Source organism: Pleurodeles waltl, chromosome 1_2 (genome assembly GCF_031143425.1).
Source record: "Pleurodeles waltl isolate 20211129_DDA chromosome 1_2, aPleWal1.hap1.20221129, whole genome shotgun sequence".
Classification (NCBI taxonomy): Eukaryota; Metazoa; Chordata; class Amphibia; order Caudata; family Salamandridae; genus Pleurodeles; species Pleurodeles waltl.
In genome coordinates, this window is record NC_090437.1 from 674,763,805 (window position 1) to 674,787,264 (window position 23,460).

General features: G+C 40.8%; 1 protein-coding gene across 2 annotated transcripts in view; it reads right to left on the reverse strand.

Moving 5' to 3' along the window:
• The window catches only part of TTC29 (tetratricopeptide repeat domain 29), a 986,907-nt gene that overhangs the window by 551,155 nt on the left and 412,292 nt on the right, over positions 1–23,460 (reverse strand). For both annotated transcript variants that reach the window (XM_069242623.1, XM_069242622.1), the window contains one exon: positions 13,317–13,402. In XM_069242623.1, coding sequence (XP_069098724.1) covers positions 13,317–13,402 — 86 coding nt within the window. The remainder of the gene's footprint in view (positions 1–13,316; positions 13,403–23,460) is intronic.

A 23,460-nucleotide genomic window follows, 5' to 3' on the forward strand; every position in this document is an offset into this window, starting at 1 on the left:
ATGGTACCCTATCTTAATGGAACTTTCAGTGGATTTTCCCCTGCTAATCCAGCCCTTCCCAGATTTATTCCTAGACCCCCTTCATCGTCCCCACCCCCTCATTTCGGACAATCTCCTTATTCTATCCGCTTGGAAGATCTCAGCAATTCCCAAACTTTCCCTTTCATTTCGTCAGAAGCTTCTCAATACATCGCAAATTCCTGGGCCCCTGGTACCAAGAAAGCATACAAGGCAGCCTGGTCTCTATGGAACAGCTGGTGTTTGGGAAGGCACATTAATCCCTTTTCAACAGATATAATATTTATAGTCAATTTTTTGGCTGCAGAAGCCAGCAAAGGCAAAGCTTTCCGTACCATCAACCTTTACAGATCAGCTATTTCCTCTAACCATACACACGTCAATGGAAAACCGGTCGGCGAACACCCGCTGGTATGCAGATTACTAAAGGGAGTAAAATATTCCAAACCTCCTCTACCAAAATACAATAACTTGTGGGATGTTAATGTTGTTCTAAAATACTTGAACTCTTTACCAGACAACTCGATTTTATCACTAAAAATGTTATCTGCCAAACTTACAATGTTATTATGTTTAGTCTCTATCAAACGCCTATCGGATGTCAAAGCATTGGACGTCTCCAACCGTCAATTCATTCCTTCGGGGGTGTTGTTCTCGGTTGTTCGACGTACCAAGACCAACTTATCATCAGTTTTCTATCCTTATTTCCCTCAACATCCAAAGTTATGTGTAGGCCAATGTCTTAAAGTTTATGAACAAAGAACTGCGGAGTTGAGAACATCCTCTTCCCAACTTCTTATTTCTTTCAGGAAACCTCATAACCCGGTTTCATCAGCCACTCTAGCACGGTGGGTTAGATGGATCATGTCTTTAGCAGGCATAGATATTTCCAGATTTGGAGCTCACTCTGCCAGAGGGGCTATGGCTTCCAAAGCCTTCTGGGCAGGCTCTCGTTTGGAGGATATTCTCAAGTCTGCAGACTGGTCCAATGATAATACCTTTCGAGTTTTTTATTGTAAGCCTGTTGATAATGTGTCGTTCAATGTAATTAATATGCTTTAAACTCGCATAATAGGAGCCTCCGGTCTTGTCATAAAATGTAGATTTTCCTAGTTTATGACGGAAAGTCTTAATTTTATTAAAGACACGGAGGCGAGTATTATCCCGCCTCTGGATTAACTTGGTTTTCTCTCCCTCCCTTCTTTCCAGCGCCTGCTGCAGCTTCGCAACCAGCATCCTGATTGGACTTCCTGGCATCACGTTCATCGACCACTCAATTCAAGTCTGGAATCGTATTCCTCGGATTTCGGGACACATTCCTACCTTTACAGGATACTTGACTTTTGTTCCGACGTCTTTGCTTTTCTCATGGCATTGTTTATCCTTTGTTCTATATTACCATTATTTTTCAATGACTGACTATTCGCAAGAAAAGAGGGCTGCTTGCAGTCAAGTGACGTCATAATGGTATGGGGTCGTTCCTATTGGATGTCATATTAGTATACTACTTTTTTAATCCCATTGGCTGTCTGTTCTAGCTTCATGGGATTTGTAGTTCTTCTTCTTGACTGCTGCTGTTTAAATAAAGCAAGAGAAGAAACGCATAATACTCGCCTCCGTGTCTTTAATAAAATTAAGACTTTCCGTCATAAACTAGGAAAATCTACATTGTCATCACTTATGTACATGTATCTATTTTATTGCCCCTTCCTGTGGCGTCAGAAAAACCTCGGAGGCCCCCCTGCAAGGACTGATGAGGGTCCCTCCAGCAAAACCCATAGCCTCGAGCTGACAAGTGAAGGGGGCTCCCAACAAACTGCGGGGGTTGCTGGGGTGCCCGTTACGCCCTGGCCCCTTTGTCCATTTATTGTAAATGGAGACTGTGCCTTCTTTTGAGATGTTGCAAGAATTATTGATTAGGCACTGTAGTAATAATATATTTTTGCATGTTACCAACAAAAAGAAAGGACAGCAAGTTTTACTCTGGGCTGTAACTTCTTGGGCCCTGACGCAACAGCTGGTTTGAGCAACCAAACCAGGTGACAGCATGATTCGGTCATGGGCAGCTCATCTCCTTTTGAAGGTGCTGTTCATGGTTGGGTGGATTTCTAAGACATTTGGATTCCATGTTTGTCTGCAGGAGAGTGGTGTGGCATTTAATGTGTTTCCGTGTGTACTGTGGTCACTATGCAGAAAAAAAACAGAATTATACAAAAGTGCAATGGCACTCATACAAAAGCATTTTCTTTCTCATGCCCAAACACTACACAATTTCACATAATATGAGAAGTATTTGTAAAGCTTACATTCATTTCTTCGGGAATCGTGTTGTTAAGTAATAGATGTTTATTTGTCACCCAACTTAATGCTATGAATTTTATCGACCTCGGAAGGATGAAAGACTAAGTGAACCTGCGAGAAGTGAACCAGTGAAAATGAGGTCAAACACAGATTCATGGAGTAGATGCTTTACTCACTAGCCTCAGCCCATATACAGCTAAGCACACGGAACTACTTTTGCAGCACTAAGAAGCTACAAAGCTTCCTATTTGAAGTATGAGATCAATCTAAGACCACACATTCCCCATCTTAGGAACCTGCAAATACTCTTGGAAGCCCAAGTTGATTCCAATAATTGCATTCATGCGAGAGAGTAAACCTACAGGTGCGTTTTTACAATTGTTTATGATAATCAAGACACTAGAGGGGGTCAGTGCTTAATTTGTGCTTTTTTGTCCGGTGCTTGGCACCTGAACTCTTTTTTGAGGGCCGGCACTTATTTTTCTGCCTCAAGCATACGCTGCAAGCAAAAGACACATATGGGAAAGACGGAGGCGGTGAAAAACAAATAAGGGTCACAAAGGGAGAAATCAGAAAGTTAGTTGCAAGTGAGCTGAAGGGGCAGGGAGTGGTTGTAAATTGTTTAAAGTGGCCCAAAATGGCTTCAGGATTACGCTGCCTCAGTATTCCGTGTTCGCACATTTAATTGCAGCAGTCGCGGTAAAAGGAGGGCTTTGAGCACCGGCACGTTTTTATTTACAAATTAAGCACCGGAGGGGAGGGGTTACAGGAGAGCGAAAGCATGGAAAAGCGCTTAATGTCTTGTCCATCCGTTCAAACTATTTTCTGAAACAGGGACACAGAGTGCGCCCTGAAGAACGTTGGCACGCTTACTCTAAGAAGCTACCGAGTTTGAGAAAACTCAGCCAAAAACTGTTATCTTTTCACTCTGCCATGTTTCTCTGCTCCTTCACCAAAATGCAACCTGGCTGGTCTGCTTCCGAAACGAATGTCCTCGAGGCTACGTCATTCATAAAGTGCAGCCCTCTTGGTGTGAGCTGTCGGCTCCAGTGACTGGAGCAGTTTGGATCTGATTAGTACAATTATATGTTGTGTCTAATAAATTGTTCAATATGTTACCTCCTAGGGCGGTATCACATCAAGTGAGCACCGGGAGCGCTATCTTAAGACATGGTGAGCCATACCATATAACGTGTTCGCAGGAGGCGGCCGCATTTTAGGGCTGATGTCTAAAGTAGTTGAAGAGCTGGAGCAACGCTATTTTATAACCTTAGGCAATGATAACTATCTGCCTGTCACGGAACTTTCGAAAATACAAAAAACATCAAATAACCCAGTCAAAATGTTTTGTTTCCGTCTCTTCTGTTTTACTATAAGAGCTGCTACCTAAGTTTACACTGAATCCCGTTTTCAAAATGTGAGCTGAATGTAAATCATACCAGTCACTAACGGAAGTAGACAGCTAGCAATCCTTTGGTCTGTATTACTGTTCTGCAAAATGATTTTATACAGAACTAAGTAACACATTTACGAAAGCTAGTTCTGATAATATATAGGGCCAACTATCATTAAGGCTTTGGGGGGGGGGGGGGGGGAGAGTCATACCACTGGAACATAGATTTCTCTGTTTGTAAAGGACATCACGGCCACGGGATTAATTTAAATGGTGTGTGTTTACTGCAAGCACCTCAACAGTCGGCTAATGTTTCTATCGACATCCACCTTGTCATAAAACATTATTTTGCCGGGGCCAGTTTTCTTTCTTCGAGTGCCTTTTATGTGTTTTTATTATCCAGTGAGAATATTCCTAGAGGACAGGGGATATTCCGCAGTGATCTGGATGCTGCCTAAACTGCGCAATTAGGAAGCGCCACCCGTGGTGCGCAGCCTGCTCTCGCAGCATACGATCGGAGCTCAGATGCACGCGCCAATGAAAGCTCGAGCCTGCCTCCCTCAGGACTGCTTATCATTCCTCATAATCACACTGCTAGAGGTCAGCCCGCCTCATGGTAATGCGCAGTTCTTCAGCGGCTCCTATGACGCGCTAAAGAGGCCCTTCTGCACAGCTAGAGACTAGGCCTCAGCAGTCGTCTTTTTTTCAATCTTGGCTATCCCTTTGTGAAAGAGCTCACCTCCGGCGCTCTCCTGTAGGAGAAACCAACGGGAGCAGCTGTGGTTAAATATAAATTTCCTACAAATGCACCCTTTGGTCATCCATCCTTTCGACGACGCATACAATTCCGCGCACAAATTTGATTTCCTCTTACAAGAAATTGTACAAATTGTAAAAAAACACTACTATGGATAAAATAGGAACTGAAATCAATAAAATACACATAGTTAAAAATTGCTGGCTAAAAAAGATAGGCTTTAGCAATACTTTCGCTTTTCTACTTACTTCATACCAAGACAGTTTCAATAATATAAACAAATCAATGTGAGTATTATGACTGCATTTTCGATTCAAATCTTGTGCTGGTGTACCAAAGAGAGTCATCATTTTACTCCATTAGTTATAGACCTGCTACGTTTGGAGTACATTTCTAAGTATTCTCGGGGAAGGCCAGAGTTCCTACTAGAAATACGCATCATAGTTTCCCAAGAGGAGATCTGGAATTTTCTATCTTATTCCCACGCAGAAAAGTTTAATTTCTGTAAGTGAATTTTATTCCTCATAATGATCCCCTTTTCCTACAATTCTACCAATTTAGGGTGCTCCCTTTAGATTTCCACTCTGTATACGGACTTACTCCCCTTTAACATAAGTACATCTTACACCTTCTTCAGTGTATGAATGTGCCTAACAAAAGGTTGTGAATTTCCCCAAATCTGGAAGTTCACCTACCTAAGCACGAGTTACAAACTTGGATTGTCCAGTACCCACCCCGGTGAACAAATTTGCCCCATCTAGATTTCCCCCGTATGGGTGCAATTTTAATTGAGACACATGAATTTATAATTATAAATTCACGTTTTGCTACTGACAAGCACTAACAAGCAAGTTTGAAATGATGAGGCTTTGAGTAACTTCTTATGGAATACTTAATGAACATAAAATATATTCATTGTGGAGGTGGGGCAGACTGAACAACACTGACAACCATTAAACCGCTTTCAGCCGTTCTGGGGTTCAGGTTTACATGTATTGAAAATGAAGGTTTATGTAGTTCTGTAGTCTGGCAAATCGGTGTCGGAGCTTTCTCCAGAAAGAAATGTGCAAAATGTTTTAAATGTATAGATTTTTAACAGCAACAAATAAATGTAATGCACTTCACATAAGTGGAAGAAGTCGAACAGTGCTGATTAATTAGGCAATAATGTGTTTAAAATTCAAATGTAGAGAGCACAAAAGTATACAAATCTATGATGTTGTTTAGGAAAAGGCCAGAAAGTCATACTACCCCTCCTAGTACCGTATACGTAAAAGAACCGTGCACAACATTATGGTTTTCATTATGAGTGGCACAATAACTCTAGAAGGGCCGATAACTGGAGTTAATGGCCAAATGGATTATAAGTGTCACAGGTACATAATAGCTCCATGGTGTTTCCCCTCAAGACTTTACCTGCTGCAGGTCAGTTATTTACTACATAGACCTACGTTCTGAGTACATGTCTAACTATCATGAAATTCTCAAGCAGGTGAAGTATTTGGGTGGAATACCGGGAAAAGGAATGCAGAAATTTGCAAGGTAAGTTTGATTCCCGCATGTTACTCCCCTCTAAGTCATCAATGATGTCAAAAGAGAGATAATCTTCATCAAGAAAGTTCCCACTTTAGCCACATCAAGAAAACACTCCTTAGTCCATTGATATTATCAAAAACTTTTTTCTTCTCTTTAATGAATATTATTCTTCTTTAAAATATAATCATCACTCCCCCATAGCCAATGCGTTTCATACAGGATGGTAGATCGCTCTGTACGTATGACGTGATGCAGCAGGTAGGGCTGGGCAGTGAGAGGTTTAAAATCCCTGTTGTGATGCCGCTTGCGCTCTTTGTGAAATTCCTAAAAACTGTAGTGCCATCGGGGTGAAGGTTGGACACCCATGCGGTAGGGGACTTGATCTGTCTGTGTCTTGGAGTTGGGAAGAAGTTATATTGATGGGAGACAAGATGAGTTTGATTTAATATTTTGGGAAAAGACATACAATGTACTCTAAGATGACCAATATACGGGATGGGAGATCGCTCTGTGTGTATGAAGTGATTCAACTGATGGGGTTGGACAACGAGAGGTTTAAAAATGCTGTTGTGCTCTTTGTGAAACTCTGAAACTCCTGTTATTATGTTTGTTTGGGGATTACATTTAGTTCACAGAGATATAGTATTGTATTGAGGTGGGAGAACACATGGGTCAGTGCCGTGCGCTGCTGTGTTTTTGCTGATTTTGAAAAACACCCTAGCATACTATGAATATAAAAATAAAAAAGCAGTATGTTGTGTGAACAGAATAAAATTTTTAGCATGGCAAACTGGTCTACTGATTTTGCAGGTGTACTGATTTCACGAGGTGAAATGCCTTGGGCTCTCTTTCTATTTGGCTAGACTGTAATGGTTGTTCCATTATATTAATTTTTTTGGGTTTCATTAGGACCCACCGATGGTCCGGGTTGGATGACAATATCTGACTAAATATAAGGCGCATCCACTGTTAATGACTTGGATGAAGAACACTTTGACCTTGGATTATACAATGGTTTTGATGGCACATTTTATTTGCTTTTTTCTTCTTTTTGTTTATTAATAGAAATAACATATCGGTATTTAAGTCATGTGATCAGTCTATGTGATTGTATATTATGGATTTGAATGGTTGTTTAGACTAATAGATATATCAAGTACTGTTGAATCCGCTTGTTCAATGATGAAAGAATTACTGTATGACCTTAGGGAATATTTAATCATACATATATATTTTCATCTAATGTACAGATGATATAACAGCTAACATTGCATTATAACCACAAACATTAGATGGGGTACAAAATAGGAATATGTAGCATTTTGTGGATAGTGCTCAGTCTATGTTTGAATTTGTATAATATGTTTTTAGGGGGGTTTTGAGTGTAATCTATTGCCATCATGTTTTGTAGCCCTGAAGAAGTCCATGGATTGGAAGAAAACGTTGGCTATGTCCAACCACCAAGCTCGACCCTCCACATACAGCCAACCCCCAGTGGACACCCATCCCACATGGCATTTTTAAATATTTTTTCAAATTTGCCACAGATACCACAAAACTCCTGAAGGACTGGCGCTCAAGATTCGCATTCATGGTACAACAGTAGTGTGCAACTTTCCTCTGGAGAAATTGGCACAATACCACAGCACCATGGAGATGAAGCTTGTGCAGGAGTACTAAAGTATTTTACAGGAGGGCCAAGTCGAGTCCTGAGTACATACTGCAGTACCCACAGCATGAATTTTGTTATTGGTTTTACATTTTGGTCAATGGAGGCTTCCTCTGGGTCACCCTGGGTGCCCTATCATGCTCCCTTTTTCCTTTTTTAACAAATCAGAACACCAGGCCTGAGTCTTTGAGTCCTGTGATGGCAGTCAGAACATTTTTATCTCAGTTGCAGCCAGCCAATCAGATCGTTTGGTACCACAGGACAAGTCCTGTGGAACTGAAAGGGCTCAATTGAGAAAAAGCTCCCTTGGCCAATGACAGAGACTTATTTTATTTTAAACATATGGGACCACAGGAGTCCCGCAAGACAACCCATTCAGATATACCTAACTTTTTAGGGATTTGAAGGACAACCAGAGCATCTCTTAAAACATAAATTTCTCAAAAACAGCTAAATGGATTTACATCAGATGAAAAAAGTAATATGCAAGGTCATAAACAGTTTATGATGAGGGCATGAGTTACAGTTAGTTGGCTAACCTATAACTGACGTATTTCAGTGTTTTTTTTTTTTTTTTAAACATGTTTTTGTCTCATTTCAACACACCAGGTGATAACATCACTTTAATCTTTTTCCTTTTCAGTGAAATTCTTGCAGTTTAAAAAAATAGAATTTAAGGGCTTAGCACTTACCCTAAATATAGTCACTTTAACCTATGCTTTTTCAGTTAATTTCTAGAGCATTATGATCATATTCATCCATTGCACAGGGGCTCAGTTGCTCTGGACGGCTCTAGCACATTGTGGCATTAGGAACAGGAATTTCCTTTTTTTAGCTTTAGTTCAGGCTGCTGGGGAAGAGTTTCCCCAGCAGTCTGAGTCAATTTTATTTTTGTTTGTAATGACTATCGCACCGATAGTGCTGAAGTCATTACAATGAACGTGAAATTGAAACAAGGTGATCAGCTCATTTCACTTTATTGGTGCTTGGGGGCATATCTCAGACCCCAGTCACTGATTACAATGGGGGAGGTACTGTTAGAAAAGGGAGAATCCTACCTTTCTAACTGTATCCCTCCCAATTGGATCCCTGCATTTGTATCACCACAGAAGGACAATCACCAAGCAGGGATTCACCCACTAGACACCAGGGAGTGTTTTTAAACCATAGAAAAGGGTGACGCTGGTCGCCCAGGCATCAGGCTGAGCCCCTATCTCTAAAAGTGACCCCAACAGTCATTTTATCCGGCCACCTAGAGGGAAGGTAGGAGGTCTTTACCTCCAATCTGCCCTCTGGGGTTGCATAAAGCCCACCAGACACAATGGAGGTTTTGTTTGTTGCCACAAGGGTTGGGAGCAGCCCAACCAGGCATTAGACCTTGTCTCTAGCCCCAAAGTTACCCTAATAGTGTTTCTGCCCCCCTGGGGCAGATAGAAGGTCTTTAACTCCAACTGACCTGCAGGGTGGCATAAATCCCACTAGAGACCAGGGAGTTTCTGGGGTGGGAGCATGGTGTGATGCCTAGGTGAGCCACCACCCAGGCAATTTAAGATGCTCCCACCCCAGAATACGTTCATCAGTCTTTCTAACCCCCTCCTCTCCAAAAGTAGTGGATTGAAGGAGTTTACCCAAAATGGATCCCCTCGGGACAAAAAGTGCACTAGGGGAAAAATAGGCCCAAAAAATAAAAAGGGGGCACCAGGGTGGGAAGGCTCACATTAGCATTGCACTGTTCTCCCACATCAGAGCATTTGTCAGTCTCTCTGCTCCCCAGCCCCCACGCCCCAGGGGTGGTTTGAGGGTGTTGACCCAAAATCTGCCCCCGGAGGACAGAAAGGCCACTAGACATTAGGGATTTCAACATGCCACCAAAACAAACAAAAGGCTAGGGTGCCCTACTCTGGCAGCGAGCCAATACTCAAAACCCCAAAATGGGTAAAATATTTGTTATGCTGCTCAAAAGATTAAAGCAATCACACCCCTATGGCAAGAGAAGACACTTTGATTTTTTTTTTTACATATGGGTAGCAGATTGGGCCAAGTTCCAATATTGACCTACTTCTATGCTGAATGGCTACTCTTCTTGGGCTCAGGTCAGGTGCTGCCTGGGGAAACCTACCTAACCTAGGCAGCTATGAAAACAAGACATCTGGGGCAGTCCAAGATGGTGTGCCTCTTGTGGCCCCTACAACATTTTCTTACCCAGAATACCCTGCAAATCTCAAGCCTTGCCTAAAATCAAATGTTTTCCTTCTATTTCTGTGATGTAAACTTCCAGAAGCCACAAGACTCCACAAAATTCCTATCACCAAGCATTCCTCCACTTGTCCAGAGAAAAGGCTTCCCCACTTGTGAGGCTGGGTCTATCACCCATAACAAAAAAGGCCCCAAAATGCAATGTGGAGAAATAGGCAATAGGGGTCACTCCAGTGTGAGCCCCGGCTCGGAAGCCACCCATGTAAACCTACCAAATCCAGAGATTTCTGAAAACTAGACTCCAGTGGAGTCTGAGGTGGTATGCCTCACATGGATTTTACAACATTTTCTGGAACCTAATGCCCACCAAATTTTAAACTTTGACTGAAATCACACATTTTTCTTGAATTTCTGTAATGTAAACTTCCAGAAACCACAGGAATCTACAAAATTCCTACCACCCAGTGTTCCACCACTTGTCCAAATAAAAAGGCTATCCCACTTTTGTGGCTGGGTCTAGCACTCGTGATACAAAATGCAATGTAGAGAAAGCAGCAATAGGGGTCACTCCAGTGTTTGTGCCCTGGCTCGGTAGCCATTCAGGAAAACCTGCCAAATCCAGACAGTTCTGAAAACTAGACATCCAATGTAGTCCAGGGTAGTGTGCCCCATGTAGATTTTACAAAATTTCTTGCACATAATTCCCTGCAAATTTCAAACTGCAAGGAAAATGTGGTATAATAGTTAAAGTTATGTGACATAAATGTTATGGAAACCACAGGGAGCCACACAATTCCTACCACCCAGCGTTCCTCCACTTATCACAATAAAAATGCTATCTAACTTGTGTGCCTGGGCCTAGTGCCCTGACAGACACAAATCATATGAGGACCAATCAGAGTCACTGCACAGGACTGCCATCGACCCAGGTTTGATGCTGATGCATGCAGGTTTACCTTTCAAATGTAAGCCACTGTGTAAGAATGACTCATGCTAGTATGGCTACCCACAAATTCAGAGATGTACAAATAACTACTGCTCCTAAAATCAGCATCTGGTGTACATTTCAGAATTACATAGGTTTCATTCATACCCATTTTCAATCTTTATATTTTAACATATGAATTGCTCTATATGCAGCACACTAGGAAAAACGATTGTAAGGTGCAGCTCAGTTGTTGGCTGTGGGTACCCCGGGTTCTTTGAGAACCTACAAATCTTATCTATTCCCATGAGGTAAAGGGTCTACTGGACGTAACAGAATATTGCTTTTGTAAAAAGGCCATAGTGACAAGAAGTTACATATGAAAATATTCTGACAAATTACTGTTTTTTTATTGCTCACTTTTAATTTTTATATTTTGCGGAATTAAGGATGTTGTATACTTTTCAGAAACGTATAGCTTTCTGGCATCACTCATGGGTTTCACACCTGTTTCCACTACAAGGTGGAAGTAGGGTAGGAACAAGCTTTGGTAAACCCGATAGGACTCTGCAATACCCAGACTATTGGCCTTGTCAAGGTGAATGTCTTTTATCCATGTTGTCTAGCAGCACAACTGCTTTTTCAGCATGGCTGAAAGTCACTGAAAGCCCAAAATCACAGAATGTGAGCGGCCGCTAAGCCTCTTCACCACCCATGTTGAGTTCATTGTCTTGCCCCCTCCTAAAACACAAAAAAGCACTATGCTGTGGCCTGCACTGGCCACATCAAAGAGCTTTTTTCAGTGACTTTCAGCCATGCTGAACAACAGAAGTGCTGCTTGACAACATGGCTAAAAGACATTCATATTGACAAGGCCAATACGTCAGGCACTGCTGACACCCACTGGTTTTGCCATTGCTTGTTCGGTATTGACAGATCTTGCTGAACAACTGTGGAAGTGATAGTGAGAAACAGGTGAGGAGCTTTGAACTAAAGTGAGGATGTGGCATAATGGACAGAGCTGCCGACAGGGAAACTGGGGAACCAGGTTTGAATCTTGGCGTCAATTGAACAATCTGTGATTTTGAGCAAATCACTTACTCTTTAGCCTGCCTACGACAATGAATACTGGGGAACAAGGATCGAATCTCGGCATCAGCGGAACAATCTGTGATTCTTGCCAAATCACTAACACTTGCCCCTGCCTAAGATGATGAATGTGTCATTGTGTAATGTAACTGGTGAGCACTTAAAGCGCTCCAATAACATTGAATTGTGCAAAAAAAGTATTAAAAGCAGCAGCGAAGAGAGAGGTAGTGGGTAGAGGGGTCAAGCAGGGAAGCAGGAGGGGATTGAGAGATGGGCAAGCAACAACGAGAGAGGGCTGGAAGCAGCAACAATGAATGGGAACAAACACCTCAATCGAAGGAGAATCAGTGACAAAAATGAATGTCATTGTGTAATGTAATTTGTGGCCACTTAAAGCGCTGCAATACTATTGGATAGTATTTGCAGTATGGCAAGAAAGAGCAAGGGAACTGGGGAACCAGGTTCAAATCTCGGAGTTGGCTGATCTATTTGTGATTATGGGCAAATCACTTACTCTTCCCCCATCTACGACAATGAATGTCATTGTGTAATGTAGCTGAGGAGCATTTAAAGCTCTCCAATACCATTGGATTGTGCAAAAAAAATCATAAAAGCAGCTGCAATTAGGGAGGTAGTGGGGAGATGAGTCAAGTAGGGAAGCAGGAGGGGATGGGGAGATAGGCAAGCAGTGAAGGGAGAGGACAGGAGGAAGCAACAATGAAGGAAAAAAATACCTCAAATGTAGCAGGATCAGCAACAAAAACGAATGTGTTATTGTGTAATGTAACTGGTGAGCACTTAAAGTGCTCCAATACCATCAGATTGTGTTTGTGCTATGGTAAGACGGAGTGAGTGAAAACGTGAGCACTGGTGTGGAGTGCTGAAACGCAAATTAATAAGTAGCTTCTAAAACGGGACCGGTGAATGGACACAAGCATTTGGTTCATGCTCTGGGGAAGGGCTAAACACAGGAAGAGGCATGACACATACATGCCTTAGACAAATGGTAAAAAAGAATATAAGAGCAATGATGGAGGGATCAAATGATAATCCTATGGGTGAGTCGACGCCCACTGAATGAACACAGCATGTCTCTTCGAGGCAGTGCATAAACGTGGCAATCCCTTACAAAAATACAAAACTCTGAAGAGTGATAGAGTCTTTTAGGAATACCCCGTCCCACTAATGCTTTTCTTTGAATGAAAGAATGACAGAACCCATCAGTATATGTCGGTAATAATTTACAACAGATTTGTGTCACAATGACAAATTTACTACAAATCAATGCCTCGGCAGCAATTATAAAAACAGAAATTATTTAAATTTCTAGGTAGGCTGCTTCTCTGTTGAAATGAGACAGTCTTATTATCCAACTATTACAAATATATTAAAAATACTCAAAACTAGAGAAATATTTTTTGAAAGAACTTACTGATATTGCTTTCTCTGGCAGTCCAGCAGAGAGATATGCTAATCCTAACCGATAAGCTGAGGCACCTTCCATCTTTTTGTCACCACCTACGGAAAATAAAATTGATAAGACACTTTATGGTGCAACATACTTCGAGCACAATAATTTATCACTCTGACATAACCAAACGATGACACAAAGCCCTTTACAAAACGTCTAAATTAATAAATGAACTATGATACATTTCAGCTCTATAGAGAGACTATAAGACATCGACATGTCACGCTTAATGGGGTGACTGGCCAATGGCTGTTATACAGCATATGTTGCTCTCAACACAAAACAATTCCCAGGAAGACCAAACTGAGGCAAACTGAAGAACCCTTGGAATTATTCTTGTCTTATCCTGTATCCTCTGGAGGGGTTACTGGAGCTGAGTTTAAGACTTAGTGGGCCAGTTAGACTGGCAGGGATCTTGTCAGACTGCCAGGTCTACATAGGCATTGACGTTCGTCCCCAGCAAAAGACCACCCGCCATATTTAGAGATCCCTGCTTGCCTGCACTCAAAAACCTACCGTTCATGCATGTGGTTTTATTACAACTTCTTTGCGCTGAAGCCTGAAAGTCATTAAAAATGATGTCGTATTCAAGATAATCAGAGACCAGGTAGTTTGCTTGGCAGGTCCTGTTAAAACATTGTTATATATCATAGTTTAGTTGCTGAAGAAAACCACCACACATTAGGGAGTCACTGACGAACAATGCAATGAAAGTAGTAATGCATGCTGGCAGAGTTTTACTGTACCTGCATTACAAGGGTTTGAGCGAGCAGGCAACAGTTTGTTGAAAATGTTTTGAAAGCAGGTTAAAAATAAACCTATTAAGTCTAGTTAGGTACAATGGTTTCAAGCTGTGGTGTAGCAGGGTGGAATAAGCTGGTCCTGAACATTTGATGTCGTTGAAGGCCATCTGGTTGTCACATAATTTTAAGATAGAGTAACTTGTGGTTCATTAGGGGACATTGCTATTATTTCTTGATAGAACCTAAAAATAATCTTAGCATAAATGATTAATTTCAGCATTTTGGGAGCAATGTAACCATTATTGTGAATATGGCACAACATTATAATGGCAAGGAGGCACATCTTCTTTTGGTGCCTTTCAACAGCCATACCACTTCATTTCAGGAGTCAAAGTTCATCTAAGAACCATTTCTAGTGCATTGCACTGAATGATCTTGTTTTTTCAAGAGGGCAGCTACATTATCAAGAGTAGTAATAAAGAACAGAAATTTCAACAGCCACATGTACTGACATGGATAATGTGGCAACTGCCAACATTTGGTGTTGGAAATCTAAAAACCACATGGCTTTGCTGGATGATGAGGAAATTGAAAAACATTCTAACAGGAGCACTGTGAAAACTGTTAACATTTTCTAACAAGAACATTGTCAAGACTCGGTATATCAGCTTCAAAGGATGTAATAAAAACGAATAATATATGCTTAGTAGGTGAATTATGAAAAATGTTCTATAATAGAAGTGCGTCGCTATTTATCCAACCCTATGAAATGTATGTATTTAAGTAAAATAAATTAGGTTTTAATTTGCTTATCTTCTGCTTTTTTCCCCAAATACTTTGTATTGTAGAAGAAATTCATCAGCATACAGTACAAATGATAATGGCACTTACGGCGAGTTAGCTACATCAAATTACAGATATAGTACTTAGAAAGATATGTATATGGTAGTAACATTATATGTTGAGTCCCTTATAGCCCAGGAAAAAATAGAAGAGGAGATATGAGGGATAAAGCTATAGAAAAGAAAGGAAAAGAAAGAAGAGAGAAAGATCATGCAAACAATTTTCCCTAGAGCCTTCAGAGCTAAAAGAGGCTTAAACTTTTGTTAAGTATAGTTCTAATTTCGACCACAAAAGACGTGAGGATTTGTTGTGAAAGGTGTCACTGTGTAGAATAGTATCCACCTCCTAATAAAGCATACCCAGGCCCACCATGTATAGTAAGAAATGTTATTGTAGTTTTTCCAATTGGAGAGTATGATCTTAATGCCTATAGAGAGCAAAATATCAATAAGGAAGCAATCCGAGCTAGATAAAGACTCTATCAAAGAACTGTCAGAGGAGGCTTGTATCCTCAGTGTAACTAATAAGTGATTTATTTGACAATTTGATATTAAAGATGTTACTCTGTGTGTTCCCAGTTTCCCTTCATAGAGGCCATACATGTTCACAGTGGAATAATAAGAGGTCCAAGTCACCTGCAGGGTTGTCACAGTGCCAGCAGGTAGCTGATGGTGAGAGCCCTTGTTGTGTAATCGCTCAGGGGTCCAATAAGATCTATAGGCAGTCCAAAACGTCCATTTTAATATTGGGGGGAAATTTGTGATTCAAAAGAGAATCTCAAATAATATCCCACGAAATGGAGAGAATGATTTCAATATTATGTATGGAACAAGAATAATCTCACTGCCTGCTGAATCCGAGCTGTCTCCGATTTGGAATATTTTGTAAGGTTCTGTAGATCATGGAAGCAGTGTCTTGAAAAATAGTTTCTTAAGAAAGTGTAAGCAGTGCGCTGGATGCAGATGTTTGATGTCCTGTAAGGCGACTTAGTTAAAAAAAAATATATAGAAATCAAATGGTTGCAGACTGAATCTTTCATTTAACATAGCCAAAGAATTAGGGTTGTCAGGTTAAACAATGTCTCCAGCTTAAAGAATACCGAGGCATGCCCATTCTCTCCAGAAGGACAAGGTAGGATCTAATCGTATGGCACTATTAAACCACAAGGAAGCAAATTATGTGAAGAAAACACCTGTCCAAGTATTTTATTGCTAAAACTGAGTCCTTAATAATCTGGAAGGAGTGGGAGACTCCAAGATGTTTAATTGTTAAGGTGTTAATAAGTGAAAGAGGACTTAGCAGATCTGATTCAATATCAACCCATGCCGGATGATTGACAGTTTTTGGGTGAAACCACAAGATGGTTTGTCGGGCCAGAAAAGCTATTTGATAATTCTTAAAATTCCAGAGGTTTAGGCCACCCCAGAATTTATTTGATTGTGATTTCCATTAAGATATCCTCTCTCTCTTATTCTTCCACATAAAATATGACATCATTGCATTGATTGAATTATGAAAGGAATTAGAAAGGCTGGCTGGAAACATGCCTAAGAAAAAATTAATTAGTAGGGCAAACATCATTTTAACTGTTTCAACCCATCCCCACCACACGATAGGGTCTATTCCTCACCTAGCTTTTTCATTCTGGTCAGTAAAGTTTCCTCTATATGGACCCTCATGGCTTCTACTGAGTCTGCAAATTCAAGCCCAAGATATTTCAGTCCAATCGGTTGCCATTTTAAAGTATATTTGGTGGCTACATGAGGTAGACAAAGCACATATAGGGGAAAATTTCCGTTTTTTTCTTTGTTTAAAGAGTACCCCGAGACATTAGCCTAATTTGCAAAGATCTTAAGAATTTCTGGGACAACTATGTCCGCAAAACATCACCTGCATATGTCACCAATTTTTTGGAGACGCTTATGAAAGGGATACCCTTAACTTTTTTCATTAACCCTGATGAAGTGTAGGAATGGCTCAAGTAAGAGGAGAAAAAGGAGGAGGGGCAAAGGGCAACTTGGGCTGCTCTCCTGGAACAGACAAAATGTATCTGATATTTGTCTGTTAAGCTTTATACACACCAATAGTTTGCGGTAGACTGCCATGGCCATTTGTAAATGATTAACTAGATTGAACTTCTCCAGTGCTGTCCTTAAAAAAGTTCAACAGAACTTGTCAAAGGCCTTCTCCGCATCTAAGGCCATAGCCATAGTGGAAGAAGGAATCTGTTTAGTTTTCTTGCTCACATGGCAGAAAGTACTGATGTTCTCAACTGCCAGTCTTCCCTTTACAAAGCCAGTCTTTGAGGTATGAACAAAAGAAGGAAGAACCTTCTCTAATCTAAGAACCAGAAGTTTAGTATATATTTTGTAGCCTGTATTATGTAAAGATATAGGGCAGAAAAGTTTACTCTACAACAGGTTTTTACCCTCTTTTGGTATCACCACTATAAAAGCCTCAGAAGTAGATAGTGAACGTTCATCTTGCATTTCAAAGGCACTGAAATGATCAGACAAATGTAACAGTATGAGTTGGAAGTTCCTCCCCACTAATAGTTATTTTCATACCATCCCCTATTGTCCAACTATCCATACCCATGGAGTCATTCTAGCTTGGGAAATTTGGTCTTTAGAATCTTGATTAGAAAGTATGTTTTCATTTGTTCTCCATGAACAGGATTTAGGCCGGCGTTTGTATAGATTCATGGTTAGATTGATACATGCATGGTCCGAAATGAGGATTGGCTTGATAGTGGGCGTCAGTGGCTGAGTGGACCAGATTTTTGCTAATTAAGAAATAGTCAATTCTACACAGAGTGTTGTGAGTGTGTGAGCAAAAGGTGAAATCACCCTTAGTTGAATTGTGTAATCTCCAGACGTTAACCAGTTCATTATCCTCAGCTAGTGTATAAAGCTGTCTATGGGAGTGATTAGGTCTGTAGAGACGTGCTGAGATTCTGTCTAGAGTAGTGTTGTATGAAAGATTAAAATCTCCCACCATAACTAGTCTACTGTCCTTAGGGAGTTTGTGCAATACATTATTGGGAGAAGACCAGAAGCCGGGATCATCAGTCATTAAAGCAAAGATGTTTGCAATAAAAAACGAAAGCTGTCTTCTGTGATCATAGACAGGAGCCATCTACTCTGATCATCATGCGCTAAAGTGTCAACTGAGCATCTAACGTGTTTAGAAATGAGGGTAAACACTCAATTTGTCTTATTAGAAATAAGGGTAAATACTCAATTTTTCTTATTGCATACTGGTGAGTAGGCACTATCACAAATCCAGGCAATGTTGCATACAACAAGCCTGTACAGGCCCAACCCTGGCCTCCTGGTGAAGAATAATTTCACTTTTTACTTTCCAACAATAATCTAACACCTCTTCCGCTTGATTGCTGATTGACACCTTTTGTGTTCAGGGAAATGATTTTAAGCAACGTGGAAAACATCAGTCAAAAAAACGTTTTCAAAAACATCCCGGTATGCACAGAGGAAGGCCCCCTAGAAAAGAATAGAGTAAAGCAGTATTTGAGAAGAGAACTGAGGCGAAAAGTAAAAGAGTGTAAAAGACATAAAGTGGACAAGTATCACCATATCATATAGTATAATTGCACAGTACTCCAAAAAACATATCCAAAACCAAGCCCCATGTCCAGAGCCACCCCCTCTCCCACCATCAAACCACCCTGCTGTCCCACCTTCAGCCCCCAAAGAGAAAAGGGGACCATTTATTCCTCTAGAACAGGAGCCCAGTCCAAAGAGAGGTCCTTGGACCCGAGTCGGACAATGATTCTGAAAAACATTTATTAATGGAATGCTAAAATACCAAAGGAACACTCTGCTAAAACACCATACCCATTCGCAAAGAAGAGGCCATTTTGACATATCATTGCCTAACAGATGCCATATATAGCATTAATGCTAAAAGATAAAAAACATACATAAAAAGAAACTTGCTGTGTCAATAACCACAACAACTCATACAGGATAAAGAATTAGGGTAGATTTCTACCAAATATGAAGTGATCCTGTTGTGAAATAATGTGTATATGAGTTACCATGAGTACGTTGGATCATTGTATATGACTGATACCTTATCTAAAATTATCTGAACAAAGATAAACAACAGAGTTTATAACAAAAGAATACTATCCAGTATTCAATAGTAGCAAAGAGGATAAAAAGGTTGCCACTATACTAGATCAATAAAATGGAGGAAAGCATCAGTGAGTCATACAGAAGTCGAGCAAGTTCTTCACAAAAACCTCAAAATCTCTGGGCTCATCATGAATGTGTGAATGGCCCTCATGAGAAATCTTCATCCTTGCCTGACCTACAAAAGAAAATGTAATGTTTAGAGATCTAAAATCAGTACATAATGCAAGGAATTTCTTAATCTGTTTCACCGTAGGCTTGGCATAGTCATGAGATATGCTCACTTTCCATCCAGTCAATGACTTTTGTCTGTCATGCGGTCCAAAATCCATTCCGTATGCTGATATCTCAATGCTCTGAAGATAAGTAATCTTGGTTTAGTTGATGAAGCACAGGTTGTCCATGTAGGAATTATGTGGGCCATTCTGTTTCAAAGCTTCTTTTAAATTATATTTCCAGGACACGCTGAACCATGACTCAAGGAAGGTCACACCCACTTTTCACTGTTTTCTGTGTTTTCCAGAAAGCCAGAAAGTCTCAGATTGCCCCACTAGTTTCTATCTTCCAAGTCACATGACATTATGTTTAATCTTTTCATCAATGCTTTCTGGTTGTCTTCAACCATGGTAATTCTAGATTCTGCCTCCTCCATACAATTAGCTAGAGCTTTTACATCTTGCCTGAGTCCCACCATTTCAACTTGTAGAATCTCAGTATTACTTTTTTTGGATTGCTTCAGGTCATGTAGTGAGTTGAGTCACAGGAGAATGGTTTCAGTATTATTAATAAGATCTTGTTTCCCTTTGATTGAGGAGCCCGGAGATGGAGTGTCATATTTAGAATGCTTTTGATCAGGTTTCTGTTCACTTTGTTCTTTGGAACCCCTATGATCCCTCCTTAAATCCTTCTCTTTTGTGTCCGCTATGTTGTTAAGTACTTTGAATCCTAAGGCAATTCAGTGTTGTTGCTGCCCAATGCTTGCACTGTGAGTACATCAAAGTTATAGTTTGTCTGTTCTTTGCGAGCTTGTCACTTGACTTTAGGCTCCAATCTCGTATGTCTCCTGTCACACTTTTACAATCATCCTGCAAAAAGAGCCATCTTCTAGAGTAAGGTGGATTAAGGTAATTTGAGAGGAAGGCCCCTCCACACTTGAATAATGCAAAATGGATGGCTAAAAGCAGTAGGGTAAGCAAAAAAGACTGTTACTGTGTAGTGCTGTAGCAGGGTTGACATTATGGTGAAGCGGTATGATACTGTATTCCCCTCACATTCACATTAGCAGATCACAGTATCATATCTTACATCCAGGGGCCATTTTTTAAACCTCGAAGAGATATGCGTCAATTAATGAAAAAGCTAAGGATATCCCTTTCAAAAGTGAGTCCCAAATATTGTCAGCCTATGCGGATGATGTTTTGATCTTTTCTGCTGAAGCAGACACAGCTGTCCCGGAAATTCTTAAGATCATTGCAAATTACGCTAATGTCTCGGGGTAATCTTTAAACGAAGAAAAAACATTTTCCTCTTAATTGTGCTTAAATGTGCTTTGTCTACCTCAGATAGCCACCAATTCTAAGGCTTCAACATCAAGGCTGAGGAGAAACGATGCAAAGTGTTCTCTTCCTACACATTAACAAATTAAAAACTTGTGAACTGTGAGCCACAGCGTAGTAGGTGTGAGCATGCCTCGTTATAAAATCTGAGGCAACATGAGATAAGGGCTTCCACCTTCCAGGTGGCAGAAGAGCAAAAATCGTTGCAAGTGGTGTCTAGGTAATGAGCGACTGACTAGCTCTGAGGAAATGCACTCTTTTGCCTCCATCAGCCCCCTCATGAACCTCCCATCGGGCCGCTAAATTAATGTAGTCAGTCAAGCGCGGCGTGTTAGAGAATGGCTACCATCTTAGGTACTGTAAAACAACCTTCAGTGAGGTGACTATGACGAGGCATGGAAATCATTATGATGCGATGTGGGGCTTAGAGTTCAGCCAGCACAAAATGACTGCACTTTCCAACTTCTCATTAAGCCAGTAAGTTCATTCAATCAGAGGCCATTTGCTTGAATTAATGTTTTGAGCAATGACTGACAATTGGGAAGCGTAGCTTCCAGGTCCCACACTTCTTATAAGGGACACGATTCTTGCCAACTAGATCGTTCAAATCAGCAAACAACAATGTAGCATGACTGTCGCCCTCAAGCACCGATGGCTCCCTGTGCTCCATCCTTAGTAGAAAGGAGCTAGTATCCATTGCAGATGCAGAATTTCACTCCTTTTGCTTTGAAAACTTTCCATTGCTTGGCTTCTGTGCCAAGGATAGCTAATTTAGTACAATCTTATCTAAAACTATTGAGTGCCCCTAACCACAGCAAGCAAGACCACCTCGCATCCTATATGCTGCCTATTAGTTTGAAACGTATCTCTGACAATTATGCCTTAATTTTGTAAACCTTCTCATTGCTTTTAAGACAGTATTGCAATCAAGTAAATGTTTTGCAATTCAACAGCTGTTCCTTTGATGCAAAGATCTACTAAATAAACGTGTTATACTAGTTGTGAATGTTTAGAGCTTTTCATAGCAAAGTATTTTGACCACGTTTTATGACCCGAAACACATTGCAGTGACGAGGTACAAATGTTAACAATAAATATGCTGCCAAAACCACAAGCGAAAAACCTAGCCTGAACAACCTGACAAAATAGAACCCGATGGAGAAAAAAACTACATAGGCGCCCAGCCTTACAGCACTCTGACATTGCTAGGTGGCTATGCACCCCCTGCTATTCCCGGTCCAAGGATCGAGAAGCATGCCCGTGCTCCTTTGTTTGACACTGTTCCAGGTCACCACCCCAGCCGTCAAGCACTGGTTGCATGTTTTCTCCAATGGGAATCTAACAGATGGCTCCTCACATTGCTCTGTAAGTGAATCCTTATAGTAACACTTCACTCACCTAAATCCACTCCTCTTTAGCATCTCTGGAGAAATATGCTGGTGATCTGTTAGGATCACAACCTTTTTTGGCCCAGAGTCAGCTAAACATCTTTCCACCCCCCTTATGGTTTCCCACAGACACTGCTATGGTTGCCTTTGTCCTATCAAATTTTACAAAGGACACACTAACCAGGCCCCTGCAACTCATCATCAAAGTCCCTTGTTATTCAATTACAACCAATTTTCATCAATCATAGCAATCCTCGTTTTCCACAGAGGTTGTCTCTCTCTCTGCAATGAAGATACACCAAAGCAGCTCAGAGTTTTAAGAAAATGACTTTTTTGAATTACGGTTATGTGGCCATTTTGTTTGTCCATGTCACTGAAAACCAGAAAATGGGTGGCTCTTTTGTAGAACAGAGACGTAGGATGTGCAGGCATACTATTTTCAAGTTCTGTCACAAAGAAGGCTTAGTTTCAAGTTCCCAACAAGATAACCACTCCCGCAGGTCCTCTGACCATCAGGGCTTTAGTGGATTCCACAGCCTCTGAATGTTTTATAGCTCATGGATTTCAAGTGGGCCAGTAGATTCTGATAATGAGGAAAGAAAGAGTAGAAATATTAGGAGTAGATGGGACACCCCTTACCTCTGGGATGGTTCAGTGAGAAACATTACCATTTAGGAAGATAAATGAACACTCGGCACAACAAAAAGATTCAATTTGATATCTCAAATTCTCTGAAGTTATTGGCTGTGATAGCAGAAACTTGTGAAAAATCAGAGCATGCTTCAGCATTTTGTCACCAGAATTGCTATGTGAGACCTACAGAAAATAAGTGACAGCATGTAGTGTATTTGAACTTGAAGATTACATCACAGACTCATTTATCTTACATGGAAATAAGAAGAGTCCAATGAAGATTTTGGCATTGCCTGGTTTGTAAGGAATTCTCTGATCTGTTTAGCCAGAGGAGAGCAGGTATTTGACCTGTTTCCAGATATATTCATTCCTCATGCATGGATTTACCAGAGGTTTTAAATCATGAAGTAACAGAAAAGTTGTGACCACAATGTGTTTCTCACATTGCCTGGGGTGGGGGGGGAGAGTGTCAAAATATACAAGGGGTCAGGATACAGATATTTTGACCCCATAGAACACACGAGGGGGTCCCTTAGGGACCTCTCATAGACAACAAATTGTACTTTTTTGGGGCGATCAGTGGGTCCTCGGATCCTCCTTGGACCCTTCTCAAATCAACACAAAACAATGCCCAATAGGCTGGCAGCAACCTGACAGAAATATTAACATATGTGTTACAAACACCATAGAAATTCACTGAAAAAAGGTTACAGGGACATTATAGTTAGGTTGACATTTTACCCATACAAAACCACAGAAATTCAGCAGTTATAGTTAAACTTATA